Source organism: Platichthys flesus, chromosome 17 (genome assembly GCF_949316205.1).
Source record: "Platichthys flesus chromosome 17, fPlaFle2.1, whole genome shotgun sequence".
NCBI classification, from domain to species: domain Eukaryota; kingdom Metazoa; phylum Chordata; class Actinopteri; order Pleuronectiformes; family Pleuronectidae; genus Platichthys; species Platichthys flesus.
The window spans coordinates 2,625,621-2,641,792 of NC_084961.1; the positions used below are offsets into that span (position 1 = coordinate 2,625,621).

Sequence of the window (16,172 nt, forward strand, 5' to 3'; positions counted from 1 at the left end):
TACAGAGAAACACACATTTTAGCAACTGACGAATCTCACTTTGATATATTTTTTTATGTTGTTTATTTGAAAAGAACATACAATAGAAAATACTAAAGAGAACCTTGGTAGTCATACTCTTCAGGATGGGGGGTTAATATAACCAAGATATACATGACTTTTTTACATTTTTCAGGCTGATGGTTATGAAGAGTGAATAACTCAAGAGACTGCTTTGGATGAAATAACACAATGAACATGAGCTCAAAACAAAGACGCTTTTGTTTTTAGTCCACTAATAAAATTTTGCATCATACGAGTCGTCAGCCTTTTTTACGAAATCAGATTTTTTTTTCATAACTATGTTCACTTCTACAGATGTTGAGAAAAGAAAACGGTTTGATTCCTACTGTAAGTTACAATCAGATGAGCAAACCTTTCAAAATAAAATTACCCGAAGAACACAGATATGGACAAACGGTTATGGGGGGTTTGCCGCGTCGTCTTGGAAAACCCAAACCATCAGACGTTAGGAAAAATACACTCACAATTTTCTGAGTTACCAGGAACAATCCTGGTATAACAGCTATGCTCAAAGTAGTGTAATATGCAACGAATCACTGCACTGATGGTTTACTAGTAATCAAACTGTGCCGTGGGCTTCCTGCACAAGATGAGCTTTGTCAACATCATAGGGTTTGTCTCCAACAACAGAAATCTAAATGTTTATTTCACTGCTCTTCATATGGAGCCTTCAATCTCTCTCAGAGGAAATAGATGTTTTACTGAAAAAAACTTCTGTCCAATTTGGAAAGTTATTTAAAGAATTATGATACGTGTTGATCATGAGACGCAAAGTTCAGCTGTGTCCTGTTGAATGAGTCCGTTCAGCTTCCAAGTCCCAGCTACACAAACACAATGTGTTGAATAGCTTCAAATCCTGTTCCTTGAGTATGACTTTCTTCACTGCTCAGCACTTTGTAGTAGTGTGTATTGTCCATTTATGTTTATGGGACCGTGGTTTAATGAACATTTCAGTTAAATCTACAACATTTTCCACCACAAAGCGCTACACCAAGTAAAGGTCACTTCTGTTGTCTCCGACTCCATCACTCTGAATCCATGTCTCCCTCCTCTTCAGGTATAAAGGGTGGATCCTTGGGTGTGCTCTTTTCAGCCTCTCCCTCTTTGCTCTTGTTGAGATGCAGTTCTCTGACGGTGAGGATGCGGGTGAGCATCGCCTCCATGGTGGTGTCGTCCAGAGCGGAGGAGGAGAACCACAGGGGGCTGTTGGGCACGCAGCAGCGCTCCGGGAGAAGGTAGAACAGGTTGGTGCGCTGCTTGACCGACTCCGAGCTACATGGAGGACAGTTGTTAGTGTCAACAAGGTAAAAGGAGACAAACTAAAAAGGAACTCGACAGAGAAAGACAGTCAACATATTCAAACTCTGAGTGGTACAACTCACCACTTGGAGAGGTAGAACTCGTAGAGTCGAACCGGACAGCGGAGAGGGTTCTCCGTGTTCTCCACCATCTCCAGGATTTCCTCTTTAGCTTCGTCCTCCTTACGCTTCTTAGACGGAACCTCTGGATCTGAGGAGGACGCAGTAACAAAGACGCACATTCATATTTAATATATTTATGTGAAAGATCAAATTAACACAGAAAAATCATAAATAAACAGTGTATTTGGTATTTTCTGGACTAAACAACACTTCAGTGACTTTTCTTCCCTGCTTGTTGCATCTCTTTGAATAAAGTTAGTACGTTTTTACACACATACAATCGAAGATAATCTAAGAAGAATCTATGTTATTATTTAAGATATTAGTTTGTAGTTTAGACATGAGCCACGTTGGTACCTGGCTCTGCTTCGTTTATGGATATGGGCGGGTAGAAGCGCAGTAAAATGGTTTTGGTGTTGTCCGGGTTGGTTTTGGTGCAGCGCATGACGTGGGCGAAGGACAGCTGGCGGTGCTGCTCCACCGCGGTGAAGCCAAAGTACTTGCAGCAGAAGAAGAGCAGGGTGTTGAGGAGGACGATGGGGGAGTACGCCCCCAGCTGTTTACAGTCCCAAAGATAGTCCTCCTCCACACGGGAATGGATGTAACCTGCAGAACAGAGACAGGATATAAATCTGTTCACGTTTTCATGAGACAAAGATTGATAGAGTAGAACTTCAGAAGCAGGACACAAGTGATAACTCACCAGTGGCTGTGACCGGGGGTTTGAAAGCTCTCAGCATGGTCGTGAACTCAGTGGAGAACTTGTTGTAGAAGCGATCCATGAATATATTCTCCACTCGACTGTTCTCAAACAGGTACTGCAGAGAAAAAGGATCAATACAGAGAGTGAGGAGAAGGGCTGTGATGTATTTCACTCTAGAATGTTGTTGTATTTATAAACTCCCTTGTTGATGGTACAGCTTGTTTGTTGTTACTAAAATCCCTAGGAAGTTATAACAAATGTAGAGAACTATAGAGACATTTCAGAGCTACGTGATTTTGTGTTCATGTTTTTCTCATACATGTGTGTGATAAGTGCCTGTGAGAGCAGAGTGGTGCTTCTCTTGCCTGTTGGATGCCGAGGCAGAGGTAGAAGATGCTGTCGGGGGAGTACTGCTCTCCGTTTGGTCGTTTCACCTCAGCGATGAAGCAGCAGAGTCCGTAGCTCAGCTCGGCCGTGGTGCATCGGAGGACATCCTCCTTCAGCTCGATGGTACGAGCTGAGACAAGGACATGAGGAATGTAAAGTAAAGCAGGTAAAAGTGCACCGACTTCACAACAAATGGGATTTAAATGATAGGAAAACATAGGTCAAGTCATTTTAATAAAGAACTGTTACATATTGAATCTATATCTATTGTTTCCTGTCAGATTCGGTGGTTGTATTCACGTGACGTTCAGACTTACAGCCGAAGCGCGGTTTCTCTATGTTGGGCTGAGTTTGTCTCCACTGGATCCATCGCCTCCAGGCGTCAAGTCCGTACTCACTGTTCAGTTTTGGTAATTCCAAAGGCAGATCTTTGTTGGAGGAGCCTTTCTGAGATGCCGCTGCAGCCGCCTTGGACCGCTGCAACTTACGACCCTGAAATGAGGAGAGGGGGGGGTTGCAAAACCAGTATCTTCACCAGAAGCTTTAAAGAAAACCAAATTTAGTCGAATTACCCTTTTATCCCGGGCTTTCCTTTGACCTGGTCGTCGTCGTGTGGTCGCAGGCGGGGGGCTCGGAGCTGGAGGGCCCTCCTCTCTGAACCGGGACATCCTCTCCAGTGTTTCTGTGCAATTTCAGCAAATTAAAAATAAGCCTCTGATTCAACTCTTTAGACAAAGCTCAAGCTGGGCGGGGATAAAACTGGGAAGTTAGGACATATCTCATCTCCTCACCGACAGGGAAGTCAGCTTCGACGTCCATGGGAGGTGGAGCCGGAGGCGGGGGTTCAGGGGACGGTTCGCTGGGCCGCCCCCCAGGAACATCTACGATCGGGTTGAGCTTATCCTGGGTGAACCCCCGACTCGGCGACCTGAGGCCCGCGTCGGAGGAGGCGTCCTCCCAGTTGTTGAGGAAACTGGTCAATTCTTCTGTATCCAGATCATCACTGAAGTTACTGGTGTGGTCTGTTAAATAAATTGTGTGGGAAAAGAATCATGGTCCCAACATCCAGTGAAAAGACTTCACATGTTCTGGTTATGTGTTTTAATGTCTCTCACCATCAGGGGCGTCTTGTCTCTCCGTCCTTTTCTCCACCGCTTTCCCCTTCGGTCTCTCCGGTTTGCTGTTCTCATCTTGTTCCGCCACCATCTCAGCCATGAGGATGAGCTCGGCCTCGAAAGGATCCGACGGGATCTTTTCCTTGATCATCTGGATGGTCTCTATGATGCGTTCTGCGCTGTTCATCGTCACAGGAAGGAACATGGGCACGGGCAGCTGTGGGAGGCAGGTTGGGAGAGTAAGAGTCTATAGAGCATAGAACTATGATCATATTATTATCTAATATCAGCTAATTATACAAGTTGGACAGTTAACCGGCTCGGGGGAGTTGAGGAGCTGTACGTACCGGTAGAGGCAGGCACAGAGGTCTGGGTGTAAACTGGCTGTACATGTTCATGGGTACGGGAACAAACACGGGAACTGGGACAGGCAGGATCAACACTTCTGGGAAAGCAACGTCTATAGAGAGGGAAATAAAAACAATGTCAGAGTGAATACATAGGTTGATATGAGCACGGGAGGCGGAGTCTGAGTAGTATGACATATTTTTAACATCGTGATCAGGTTTCAGGGTGAAGCTTTTACCTGTCTGTGATTCAACATCAGCCGTCTGCGCTTTACAGGAAACCCCTTTATCCTGCACCAGGGGGCGACAGAGAAGAGCCTTGTTCTTCAGGATTTTGGGGGCAGCAGGAGGAGGAGGAGGAAGTTTCACCTCATCCGTCTGGACACTCATCTGCACGAGAAGGGGACAAAAAACATGAATATTTGCACATTTCATAGTTTTAAGAACAATAAATGGAACAAAAATGGAACTAAGATTATTCTCTGGTTAATTGGTGATTTAAATCAAACTCCACATAACAACAGCCAACTTACATGTCCAGTTTTCTTTGATTGAGTCTGTGAGAATGTGCCTGTGAAGACAACGTGAAAATCAGCCCCGGCAACTGATTGAAAGTGAAGAATTAGACATTTAGCACAAAAATACATGAGTGTGAGTTTTTTCTACTTTGCTGAGCTGCAGTTCTGTCGGAATCGTCAGGTTTTCCCGTTGGAGGTTCTGCAAGCGAGATGACGTTGGCGATGATGGGTGTGGCCTCACCTGGTGCTGCACATCACAAAAGAACAAAGACACAGGGGAGTCAGCTGAATTCACTTTGACAGGGTTGAAACCACAACTTAGGAAATGAATGAATGAAACGGTGACGGTGACACACACCTTTCAGCAGCTCGCCCTGTGTGGCCACCTTGTGACTGCAGAACTTCAGCAGGCAAGTCAGATCACAGAAGTGTTTGACCTCGCCCAGCAAAGGAAAACTCTGCTTCAGTTTCCCTTTGCACCCGCAGGTGTCGCACTTAGCCACCTGACAGAGCAGACAGGTAACGTGAGGCCGGGACAAACAAGATCGTCATCCTCTCCGTTGTTTGAGTGTAAGTGTGAGTTGAAGGACAGAAATCAGGCTTACGTGACAGAAGAGCATGGTGTATTTGAAGCGGCAGTCCTCCGAGCAGAACTCCTCCGTGGAGCCTCCGTACTGAGCCGTCACCAGCTTCTTTGAGACACGGTTGCAGTAGACACACGAGATGCAGTGTTTCCCCCAGTTTTTACTCAGTTCATGTCTGAAGAGGAGCTTACAACCTGGGACGAGGGGGAGAGGGCGACTTTCAGGCAAAAGTAATAGTAATGTGTAGGTTATAGTGCTGTCCTCTGGGAATCTTTCAATCATGTGTTGTGCTGTGATGAAGCACATTTCTGTCTGTCTCCTCACCGTCGCTGCAGAAGTAGCAGTCTTTGTTGTCTATGATTTTGGCGTCTCTGGTGATCTTCGCGATTTTACAGAATTCACACAGCCTCGTCAGGTAGTTGACCCTCTGGAAGTCCTGAGAACAATCCACGCTGCACAGAAAAACCAGCTTGTCCTGCGAACGGAGTTGAGATCAACAATCAGAGACGTCAGAATCTGTCACACGGCTGAAAATTCAATTGTTCAACTGTCTTTCTCCAACTAATTTATATCAATGAGACACTTGTATCAAACAGCAGTAACAGATACATGCACTGTAAAAACTTAGAACACCTTGATCTGGATGACTTCGGGTTTGAACGTGATGTTGCGAGCGCACTGGGCACAGTCCAGGTTCGGCGGCACGTTGGGGAAGAATTGCTGAGGCTGGGGGGAAGTGACCGGCTGGATTTGCGTGGATTCAATGGGCAACTTGGTGAAAACAGTCATGTGTTTGTGGGACTTCTTGAACTTCTCCTACAACACAGAGAAACACCAGAGGATTCATGCGTCAGAAAGACAAGTTTCTGGAGCACAGCAAGTTGTATCGTGCATAATCTACATATTGCTTCTCTTTTCTTTTGCATTTTACAAAGACTAATCTGAATTACCTGAAAAGCCTTGACACACTGTAGCCTGCAGAAGTTCCTGATGGACGTATCGGACATGGCGAGGTGGTAAGCCGGTACGGAGATCTTCTCACAACTATCGCAATTCAACCGAGAACCTGTGGAAAAGGAAATAAACTCATCAGCTGGTCTAAAGTGATATATCACAAGCTGAAGTACAAAATAACTGATGAAAAACGTGCTCAGTACCTGAGGCGCTGACAGTTTTGACCTTGAATGCCATCAAACAGCTGCTGCTGCAGAAGAGGTTCACAGAGTCGTCGTCGTTTTTGTGGTCAATCGTCTCGGCCAGCAGGCGGGTTGTTTGACACATCATACAAGGCTGAGTCACCTTGGTTTTCTGTGGAGAAACAAAAGAGAAAGTGACAAAGTCGGGTTCATCGTCACAACTAACTGTCTCCACAGGAAGGTTTCTTTTTGTATTATTATCAAATATGTTGTTTGTTGTTCTCACACCTCTTTGTACTTGGCCAGACATTCAGAGTTGCACAGAGTCTTGTTGCCGTCCTCCATCTTCAGCAGGAGCGGCTTGCTGTGGCAGAAGGAGCCACAGTGGCCACAGCCGGCCATGGACAGGTTGCTCACCGAGCGGAATCGGTTAAAGCAGGCGTCGCTGCAGAACTTGTGGACAGCGCCGCTCAGGATCACCTCGTGTTTGCTCTGAAAGGCAGATTCAGGAAAATGTATCAACAGAACAACCGATTAATCAGGAAAACAACAGATTAATCTCATCATGATTATCTCTAGTTGCAGCCCTGCTCTGCTCAACCTACAATGCAGTATCTGGTGCACATGCTGCAGCGCGACTTTGGTCCGACTGCTGGCGGTGCTGATTTGGTGAAGTCGTGCACCCTGAAGCTGGAGCAGTTTTTCTTGTAGTTGAAGGAGGTCAAACAGTTTTGGCCGCAGAATTCCTTCATGACTCCTTTGGCATCCGGGGCCAGGATGACATCCTGAGGTCGAATTATCACCCTGAGAGAGTGAGAAGAGATCAGTCAGGCCTCGAGTCCTACAGGTGTGCAGGCGCTTGTTCGGCGTCACAGTATCTGAACTATCTAAGCAAATGCAAGTATCGAAAAAAGCAGCTTAAACTTCTTTCAGGCGACTGAATCAAACACTTTCTTGAATTTCCCAGGGGGCTGTATGTGATCACGTCTGAGTCAGTTGCTCTGGACATTTTCTGATCTTTTTCTGACACTTTCCTGAGTTCATGGCTGAAAACAGATTCAGAAGCAGGACTCGGCTAATTCAGGGTTTCTGCATATTTCAGACTCTTATATGTAGGCAGTGACAGAAGTTTACTTTTGGCAGTTGTAACAGATCTTAGTGGTTCCGGGGAGGGATGTGGTGAGGCAGACGGTGGAGCAGAACAGAGACGTGGAGCCCTTCCTCTGGAACGCCGTCTGTCCCTTGATCAGGCTCTTCTTGCAGTTGAAACACAACATGTGCGAAGTCGACGGTTGGGCGATGGGAAGCGTCTGCGTCTCAGCAGCTGGACTCACTGAGAAGACACAACCGATCCTCAAGTCCTCCTGACAACGTGAGACGAGAGAAACATGTCAAGAGATTAATCTTTCACTTTCAAGAAACAAATGCCGCCTTCATAACAACCCTCGATATAATGTTTGTTTAACAGTAAATGTTGGTGAATCCCTGTGATCCCCGGTGCAGCACCCACCTTGGCAGTGTTCGGCTCATCCTTCACGCTCGCCGTGAAGTCAGAAGATATCAGCGCCTGGTCGTACTCCTCGTCTACAGGCTCGTCCTTCACTTTGACCAGAGGCGATGAGGGAGACGAGGGATCTGCCTGAGATGTCTCCTACAACAAGACAAGAAGACACAGACCTGCTCTTAGATCTGTCTATTAAATGTACAAACTGAAATGAGACATTTGAGAGAAACACAAGTGATGCTTCAGAGCTTCTAACTTGTACTTACAGGGTCTATTCTTGGTAGTGACGGGTTAAAAACGTTCATCCCGTTCATCGCAGCCTTTGGCGATGAGCTCTCTCTTCCTATAGGAACATACGAACTGTTTGAGTGCGAGATATGTATATCCAAAACTGTACTGAAATGTCAGCAAGAACATCTTCCTGAGAAACCTCTTTAGTGCTTCACCTGTACTGGTTGTGGTTGTGGACGAGGGAGACGAGCTGGACTGGATCCGGTCTAAAGCCAGTTTCACGTCTTGGTCGTTGGCTGGAGGAGGCGTTGATATGGTGGGTTTCACATCAGCTTCCTCCTCCATTGTCACTGATGAAAGTCAATAACACAATACGGGGACTTTAAGTGACAAGGAACACAAATGACAGCTTTGAGGTCGCGACACTCCAGGTGTACAAAACAAACTATTTCTGATGCATCCTGTTCTGCCCTCTGCTGCTCTACCAAGACGCCACCCACCCCCTGAATGCTCCCCACATTTTCCTGTTGGTGTGATTGGGTCTGACCCTGTAAATCTTAGATACACCCAAAAACATTTAAGACCTGGTATGAAGTATTTTAAGTACTTCAACTTTTTACTGAAACCCTGCTCACTTTACCTTCAGATGAAGTTCCAGGTGAGCAACGGTTTCCTGCATCTGCCGGACTATTCTGATGCTCCTCCTCTTTCATCTGAGCTTCCTGTTCCACCTGATCCACTGTACCAATGTCCATCATCTCGTCGAGGTCTTCGGTTGTTGCAGCCATCGGATTGCAGCCATGAGGATCATCTTCCTGCTTCGCCTCAATCTCCTGCTCAGAAGCAGCACCTGGGTCCTCGTCTCCATCTTTTACCTCCTCCTTGAAATCTGAAGTTGTTTCCATATCTGTGTCTTCTTTCACATCTGCAGCTTCTTCCTCTAAGCCGTCGTCCTTTACAACAACATTTTGTTCATTTATCTCAAACTCTTCCTCGGTTTTCACCTTGGCACCTTCCGGTCCAGGCTCCGAGGAGCTGCCTGACTCTCCACAACGATACGAAGCTGTTCTGATGGTCGGGTTCGTAGAGAAAGACGACTGGGAAGTGGACGGATTTAGAGGAGATGCAGAAGAAGGGATCACAGCTGCCCCACTTTCTTTTTCCCATTCTTTATCAGAAGAGAGAATGTAGTCCACTTCTCCATGTTCAGAAAGTCTCGGAGAAGATCTATGAACAAGCTCAGGGTCTGGAACCGCCTCCATGGACTCAACAGCTGTCTCCTCCTTCACCTGTGTTGGAGAAACAACAAGGAAAATAATAAATTACTCCTGATGTGTATCTTGTACTTTCACATTTCTGGTTTGTCAGCTACACAAAAACTGCCACTTATTTACAGGATGGTTGTGATAAGTTCAGAAGTTTACCTGTGAACCAGGAACTTTAAGATATGTTTACACAAAACACATCAACACAATGCTTTTATAAGGTTAACAAGGTTTTAAAGTCTTGTGTCTACTAACTGCACACTTTATCCTTTGTCTTATGAATTAAGCCCCTTTTCCACTGGTCTGAAAACCCACTGACATCTGTCTTTTGTGTGCGATGGGAATGGAGACGATCAGCCTTCACTCTGGGGTCAAGTGACTCTGCAGGAGACACAGGGTTTAATCTGCTCCGGCCCCGATCGGCAGTGATGAAAACCACACACCCAGGTGAATGCACTTAAGGACATTGAGGTTCCAGAGCACAGATTTCAGCGCCTTCAAGAAGTCGATCCCCTGATCGAGCCCCGGTTGACCAGCCGCAGAATAATCAAATCAGTTTAAAACATCTGCTTCCTGGAGATATTCATGATTTAAACAGTGATACTATGAGGGGACTCGTTTTAAGGTTTTTCTTTGATAAATCCAGTAAGGTCAGAAAAAAAGAGTGAGTGTGTGTTCTTCTGTCAGGAGAGAAGATCTGAGGCTACAAATCCCTGGGAAGAAAACCACAAACCTTAAGATACACCACTTAACGGAGCTACGATAATAGTAAGATATTAAATAACATGACCCTATTACTACCAATAATAAAACCAAAGTAAGGTAACAACATCATCTGCTCTCCTCACAAAGGGACATCATTACTTCACTTGCAGATGGAGAGTCAGTCTGATTGAAGGTCAGATGCCCAGTGAGACCGTGTTGGCTTATGTTTGTTTCAGTCAACCAAGAATAAACAAGGTGAGCAGTTTCATGTCCAACAATCAGAATCCGTGCACAGCTTCGATAGAGGCAGGAGATTCAACATGATCAACATCAACACAGAGGAGCATCGATCCCTCACTTTACTCAGACACACACGTCCATTGAGACTGAAACATTTCATTTCATTTCATTGCTGGAAGGACATGTTTCAAGAGGAATTCCGGGATATTTCCAACCTGGGCCAAACATTGATAAATGTGGTCTGCTGTGTAAATGAATGTGTTGACAAACACTTGTGAATCAGGTCCAGTAGTTTCCCTCAGCGGGCAACATGGCAGCAGTGGCTAGTATGAAAACTCCTGGGGCAACTGAGTCATTTCCTCAGTCATAAATCTACTGAGGAAATGACTGAGGTCAAAGTGGAGTTTCATACTTTCGAACCTCGTATTAAGTCGACAATATTATAGCTGATAATCCAAATCAACTGGATTTCTACCAACTGGGTGAAACTAATGGATTTAAACACACGTTATTGAATCCAGACATAGATTTTTCCTGAGTATCCGAGTTTTCTTTCAGAGCATCTCTACTACTTGTCTAAAGAGCATGTTTACTGATCTCCTGCCTTGCTCCTGTGTGTGATGTGACTGTGTCCAGGTCCACACCTCAGCCATCAGCAGCATGACCTCCGCTGTGCGTGCAGCAGGTCTCCCCGCCCTCGGCACCGCGGTTCTCCTGATGAAAACATGCTTCGGTGGAGCTTTTCTCTTCCTCTTGGGTTCGCTGTAGTCGTCGCTGGCAAAATGGTCACTGCAGACCCGGTGGTCGGCGGTACGCAGCGCCTCCACCGGGGTGTGTGCATCCATCTCCAGCGCCTCCAGCCACAACCTCCGCGTCCCCGCGTCACGCAGCGGCAGCCGGTGGAAGCTGCGCGCACTGGACCGCGACATCTTGTTGCCACAAGTCGGGAACGCGCACAAGCGAACCATCGCTCCTGGAGTGGATCTTTCAACAGACGCACAACGACACAACGTCTCTACTCCAACACAACAAACAACTGCTGCACAACTCACGTCTCCAGCTCAACAGCACCAGACCCAGTGAAACATGTGGACTGACCCAGAAAACCAGTTTGCGACTTTTACTGGCGAGAAGAAGCAGCTTACACACCTAGGTCTATAAACACAAGGGGCCCAGGTGTACGAATGAAGGAATTCCACCATGAAGGCTAATTTTGATGAACACACGGACTCCTGCAGGAGGAATAAACACTACACACACATAGAGGAGCTGTCTGTAAACACATCGGTGGACATGCATGTGTCAGAAATAAGCTACAAGCGGGTAAATAAGACTGTCATGAGCCAATCAACATGGAGCTAGCTTGTTGCTGCACTGCTGGCTAACAACACGACAACTAACAGCCCGTGTTGGATGAGATAGAAGCCGGGATTCTAGTGCCTATGCCCGGGACGCGTCGTTGTTGTCCTCCATGTTCATCTCGTGTCTGCAGATTGAACAGGAAGACAGCTAGCTCTCGGTTCGCTAGGCTAACGCCAACTGCTCGTTAGCCCGATGAGGCTAGCGAGCCGCCACCGGGGTAAACACGGGCCAAGCAGCGGGACGCCCGCGGGCTTCGACCACAGCCGAACCCGAGTCTTTATTCGTATTAAACCGTTATAATGGAGACAACAACGTGGAGGGAATTACCGCGCAGGAGACCTGGACCGACGGGTCTTGATTGGTGGCCAGACGCTGGTGTCCATCGCCACTTCCCGTAGCCGCCATGTTGGCTCCGGAGTCCTGACAAGCGGGGTTCGTCAAGAAGATCAGATCCCGCTCGGCTCGTTTGAAAAACAAACTCCACAACTAAGAGCGCTGATTGTTATTGTTTGTGCACATCGTCCATCCGCGGCCATTGGAGCCTGTTGCAGAGCGTGTGAGCGGCTTCTTCTCCTCGTCACTTGTCTGGCAGTTGGCAAACTTCGACCGCTCTCTACCGCCCCCCACTGATGGGAAATGTGAACTGGCCAAAAGTGCACGGATAAGAGCTTCAGCCTCCTTTGAAATTGATTGTGAACAAAAATATATGGACACGAAGTTAAGTCTAGGGACGTTAGATTATTATTTTTTTTTTTATTGCACCTTTTGCTGTTTTTTATAGCTGTTTTCCAGCTGTGTACGATTAGAGGCTCGATGTACAACCGGGCGTTACTTCTAAATGTGTCATGATTAAACATCTTCAACTGCATTGCCCCGAAGATCTGAGGTCAAAAAAGGACACAGGACTCTTTTCTTTAGTACTGCTTTTCAGATTGTGTGTGTATATACTAATGATAAATCAGCCTCCATCTTTCACCCCCCACAGTCCCCACAATAAAGTAACTAACCCTGCAGAGAATATTGGAATCCCTCTACTCGGACAGATTTGCACATGGAGGATCTAGGAACCAAACCTTCTGCTCTCTGGATCCTTTGAACCATCAGTGTAAATGTTTATTTCATCTTTTCTAAAGATGTCTGTCTACAAGTGATGCAAGATCTCCTACTTCACCCTTCAGCAGTAATACTTTAATTGACAGCATCGAGGAGGAACAACAGTATCACAGTACAAGGACAGGACTGTCCATATACTTTTGTCCATACACTTAAACAACAGACGATCTATCAGTGGTACGTAAGTGTCTTTAGCGCCCCCTGCTGCAGCTTCAGAGAGGTCATCTTACAGTCCAGCTCATCCATGAAGCCCTCATCCACCGACTCACTGTCTACCTCCTCCGCCTCCGCCTCTGTGGGCAGGAACACGTGGAGCTGAGCTCGAGCTGGAGCTGGAGCTGAAGCTGCAGCAGCAGCTGGAGCGAGGCGTTGACTGCAGCTCCGGAGATACGGCTTCCCAACGACTGAGAGAGGCTCCCTCTGAGGCGAGGAGTCGTGCATCCCTAAAGGTCGGAGGTTATCTGCACTCGGGGTCGGGTTGTAGGAATGATGTCTGGCTGGTCTGGACCTGGGCTGGATGGCCTGGGAGAAGTGGAAATACACCGGCCTGCTGCAGCCTGGGCCCTTCTGCCTGTCCTGCAGGTTCTGGCAGCTGCCGGACGGGAGCCAGGTCCTGCAGGGGAGCAGGGAGGGCGACTTGGAAGGTGGAGGAGGAGGAGGAGGTGGGGGTCGCTTTTGTAAAACACTGGGACGACGGACGTTGGAGAATCCCTCAAACTGGATGTTCTCATTCAGGTTGAGAAGAGATGGTTCACTGAGGCTGTGGAGAAAAAGGATTGATGAAAGTCGAGTCTAGAGGATCCATCATCTAAAGGACATGAATCTCTCAACTCGTTAAATATATGAATATATTTGACGAACAGGGATAGGTCATATTATAAAGGTCACTTAAAAAATGCTTCTTTTTATAAGTCCTTGTATCCACAGCAGTGGAATAATGGTTATGCTGCAGAACTGAGATGTTACGACACATGTGATTGCTGCTCTTCACTGCAGCACCTGAAACCTCCAGAGGAAATTTAGCTCCAGCATCTCTACAGCCGGTACAAGTTCACCTTCGGGTCAGTGGGTTTCTGCAGTGGAGAAGAACTGAGGGCAATCCGACACCCAGTATTTGTAGAGGGGCGTAATTTAAACCACAAAATAATGTCAACACGCTGGAAGCATCAGAGAAGTTCTTTAGATTCTGTTCATGTCTTTAAAAGAGAAAACATCTAATGGCTCCTCGTTAATTTGATGATTATTCAAAACCTAATCTGCTTGGTTGAGTGGAGGCCATCGAATACTTGTGTGTGTGTGTGTGTGTGTGTGTGTGTGTGTGTATCTGTGTGTGTGTGTGTGTGGGGGGGGCGTGTTCTTCACTCAGGTTTCTCCCTCCTCTGAGTGAATTCAGCCTCCGGTGCTGCATCAGGCGACGGATCAGTTCCACACCTGAGATTTATGACACACTGGTCCACTCAGTACGGGGTGGGGGGGCAGAAGTGGCCTTCATTATGTGATCGAAGTGACACAGTGGACAGGAAACAATTACAGTGTAATTCCAGTCAAGCGTTCAACCTGCACTTTGACAGGAACTTTTGCTGAAATGAAAGCAGAGACGGGGACGGCGGAGATGACAGACGGCTGATTAATCACATTTAGAGGTGACACCGCTGCATGATGGGAACTGGAGGCCACCGGGACACGATGCCGTCCAATATCTCAACGCACAACGTTTTTTAATGGTTTGAATTCGCCAGTTTCCATCTTGTTAACGCACATTGGAGTTGAAAATAATTTAAAACTGGACTGTTGTGTTTTTAAGTCTGGTACCAAGCTAATTTTGAAAACTTCCACTTTGGCCTAATTCAAATTAAGATGCTTTATTATATTGATTATATTAAAGGAAAGGATCCTAAAGACCATTAAGGCTGTTAACTGTCATCAAATAAAGAAAAACTGACAAAATCCATCTGAATAAAGCTCTTCAAAATGTTATGTGATGTTAACGCTTTGTGAAACATTTTATTATACATATAGAAGAACAAAATAAACTAAAGGACTAATATGACAATTTAAATAATCAGGTCACGTCGCCTCTGGTGTCAAAGCAGAGTTAACTGGAAGTTTTCAAAAAGTGATATTAACGTAATTCATCATCAAACACAATAGATTTGGTTTGTGTCTCTTTTGAACCCATGATATCAGATTCACAAAAATGAGCCCCCAGATTTTCCTGAAAATAAAGAAGTAATTGTTTTGCTGATATTTCTAGATTCTTTAAAGTCTGAAAAGATCTGGAATGGAGAAAAAAAATCGTCCGTCTGATCTGCAAAATAATAACTTTCTAAGCAGTTTCTCAAGTTGTGACTAATTTAAAATGTTCTGTTATGTCGTGATCTGCCCTTTGTATATTTTATATATTGGATCACCCAGGTCGATGGTAGGGTCTTTGGGATCCTGGGAAATATTTGAATACCTGCTGTGAGTGAGTCAATGGAGAAAGGAACAAAATCCTAATTGGTGACTCACCTGCATGTCACAGCAAAATTCAGGCAAAATAAAACTCACCTGGTTCTTCAAATATTTAAAACTACACTGTTATTGTGCATTTTTGTGCTGCACGTTTTAACACAAGTTTAAGGTTTTATGTATCGGAACAGAAACTCCCTGCGAACAACACAGATGGATGTTCACCTGAGGTGTGACGGAGTCGTACCTGAGTCGAGCCATGCTGCTCCTCCCGCGAGACCCTCGGCCCGCAGCCACCAGCGAGGGCAGCCTGAGGGGGGCTTTGCTGCCCGTGTTCCCCGCCCCCTCCCGGGGTGGAGGCTGCAGGGAGCTGGTGAGCAGGTGGGTCTGGACCAGGACCCTGCTCTCCTGCATGACCTTCTGGGGTCGGGGTCCAGCAGGGCCACTCATGGATGATGTGAGTCGGAGTCACACCCGGGGAAGAACTCACCTGAGCAGTGCTCTGATGGATAAACTGGGTTTGTCCACCACAGCATGAAGCCTGGTTATCTGAGTTGTTATCTAGTGTTTCTCCTGAGCCGGACTTTCCTGCATAAGACCTGGATCTGTCAGCTGCCTCTCTGCAGGGGGCGAATGAAGAGGGACTGTTCTGCTCCACCTGTTGGCAGCGGACACCATTAATCATGCATGTCCATGAATGATGCATGTCTGCTGGTGGTGGTCAGGTGGACATCAACTACAGTACCTCCTGTCCACCTCCCCAGGTCTTTTTACAGGCAGTGAGCATAAGTAGGAGTTCATAACATTTTCATATTGACCAAATAAACCGGTATCTGAATTTGTTGATCATCCAGTTTCCTGCTCTGTCACCTCTCTGTGTATTTGGCCTGTTCCAAGAGTCCCTGTGTTGCTGTGCCAGGTCTCACACCTGACCCACAGCCAGCCCGAGCCTTCAGGCTTCTCTCCGGATCGTCTTGCCACTGATGGGCTGGACGTCCTCCAGGGTTGACAGCCAAACCCTCAGGAT

General features: G+C 46.5%; 3 protein-coding genes across 3 annotated transcripts; all 3 read right to left on the reverse strand.

Annotated features, from left to right (window-relative positions):
* Positions 1–45: 45 nt before the first annotated feature.
* zmym4.1 (zinc finger MYM-type containing 4, tandem duplicate 1) lies at positions 46–12,157 on the reverse strand. The gene is made up of 27 exons (XM_062409387.1): positions 11,909–12,157; positions 8,650–9,298; positions 8,225–8,359; positions 8,045–8,121; positions 7,785–7,925; positions 7,409–7,638; positions 6,880–7,078; positions 6,563–6,766; positions 6,296–6,446; positions 6,089–6,204; positions 5,772–5,954; positions 5,463–5,613; positions 5,160–5,332; positions 4,913–5,057; positions 4,703–4,801; positions 4,570–4,607; positions 4,276–4,426; positions 4,037–4,149; positions 3,690–3,906; positions 3,366–3,596; positions 3,147–3,256; positions 2,892–3,066; positions 2,553–2,704; positions 2,188–2,302; positions 1,842–2,090; positions 1,446–1,572; positions 46–1,335 (listed from the first exon to the last, which is right to left on the reverse strand). The coding sequence occupies exons 1-27, from the start codon at positions 11,984–11,986 to the stop codon at positions 1,089–1,091; spliced, it is 4,656 nt and encodes a 1,551-aa protein (XP_062265371.1). The 5' UTR covers positions 11,987–12,157; the 3' UTR covers positions 46–1,088.
* LOC133972135 (peroxynitrite isomerase THAP4-like) lies at positions 10,680–11,895 on the reverse strand. Its single transcript, XM_062409388.1, has one exon. The coding sequence runs from the start codon at positions 11,185–11,187 to the stop codon at positions 10,774–10,776; it is 414 nt and encodes a 137-aa protein (XP_062265372.1). The 5' UTR covers positions 11,188–11,895; the 3' UTR covers positions 10,680–10,773.
* Positions 12,158–12,661: 504 nt separating the features above from the next.
* On the reverse strand, positions 12,662–15,710 carry LOC133972794 (uncharacterized). The gene is made up of 2 exons (XM_062410368.1): positions 15,393–15,710; positions 12,662–13,454 (listed from the first exon to the last, which is right to left on the reverse strand). Exons 1-2 carry the CDS (start codon positions 15,593–15,595, stop codon positions 12,866–12,868), a joined length of 792 nt encoding a protein of 263 aa, XP_062266352.1. The 5' UTR covers positions 15,596–15,710; the 3' UTR covers positions 12,662–12,865.
* Positions 15,711–16,172: the final 462 nt, after the last annotated feature.

Coding starts and splice junctions, on each gene's coding strand:
- LOC133972135 (XM_062409388.1), bottom strand. CDS start 11,187: ATGGTTCGCTTGTGCGCGTTCCCGACTTGTGGCAACAAGATGTCGCGG.
- zmym4.1 (XM_062409387.1), bottom strand. CDS start 11,986: ATGGCGGCTACGGGAAGTGGCGATGGACACCAGCGTCTGGCCACCAAT. Junction 4,802..4,912: donor ACAGGGCGAGCTGCTGAAAG/GTGTGTGTCACC, acceptor TGTGATGTGCAG/CACCAGGTGAGGCCACACCC. Junction 4,150..4,275: donor TGATGTTGAATCACAGACAG/GTAAAAGCTTCA, acceptor CCCTCTCTATAG/ACGTTGCTTTCCCAGAAGTG.
- LOC133972794 (XM_062410368.1), bottom strand. CDS start 15,595: ATGAGTGGCCCTGCTGGACCCCGACCCCAGAAGGTCATGCAGGAGAGC. Junction 13,455..15,392: donor AGCAGCATGGCTCGACTCAG/GTACGACTCCGT, acceptor TTTTCTCCACAG/CCTCAGTGAACCATCTCTTC.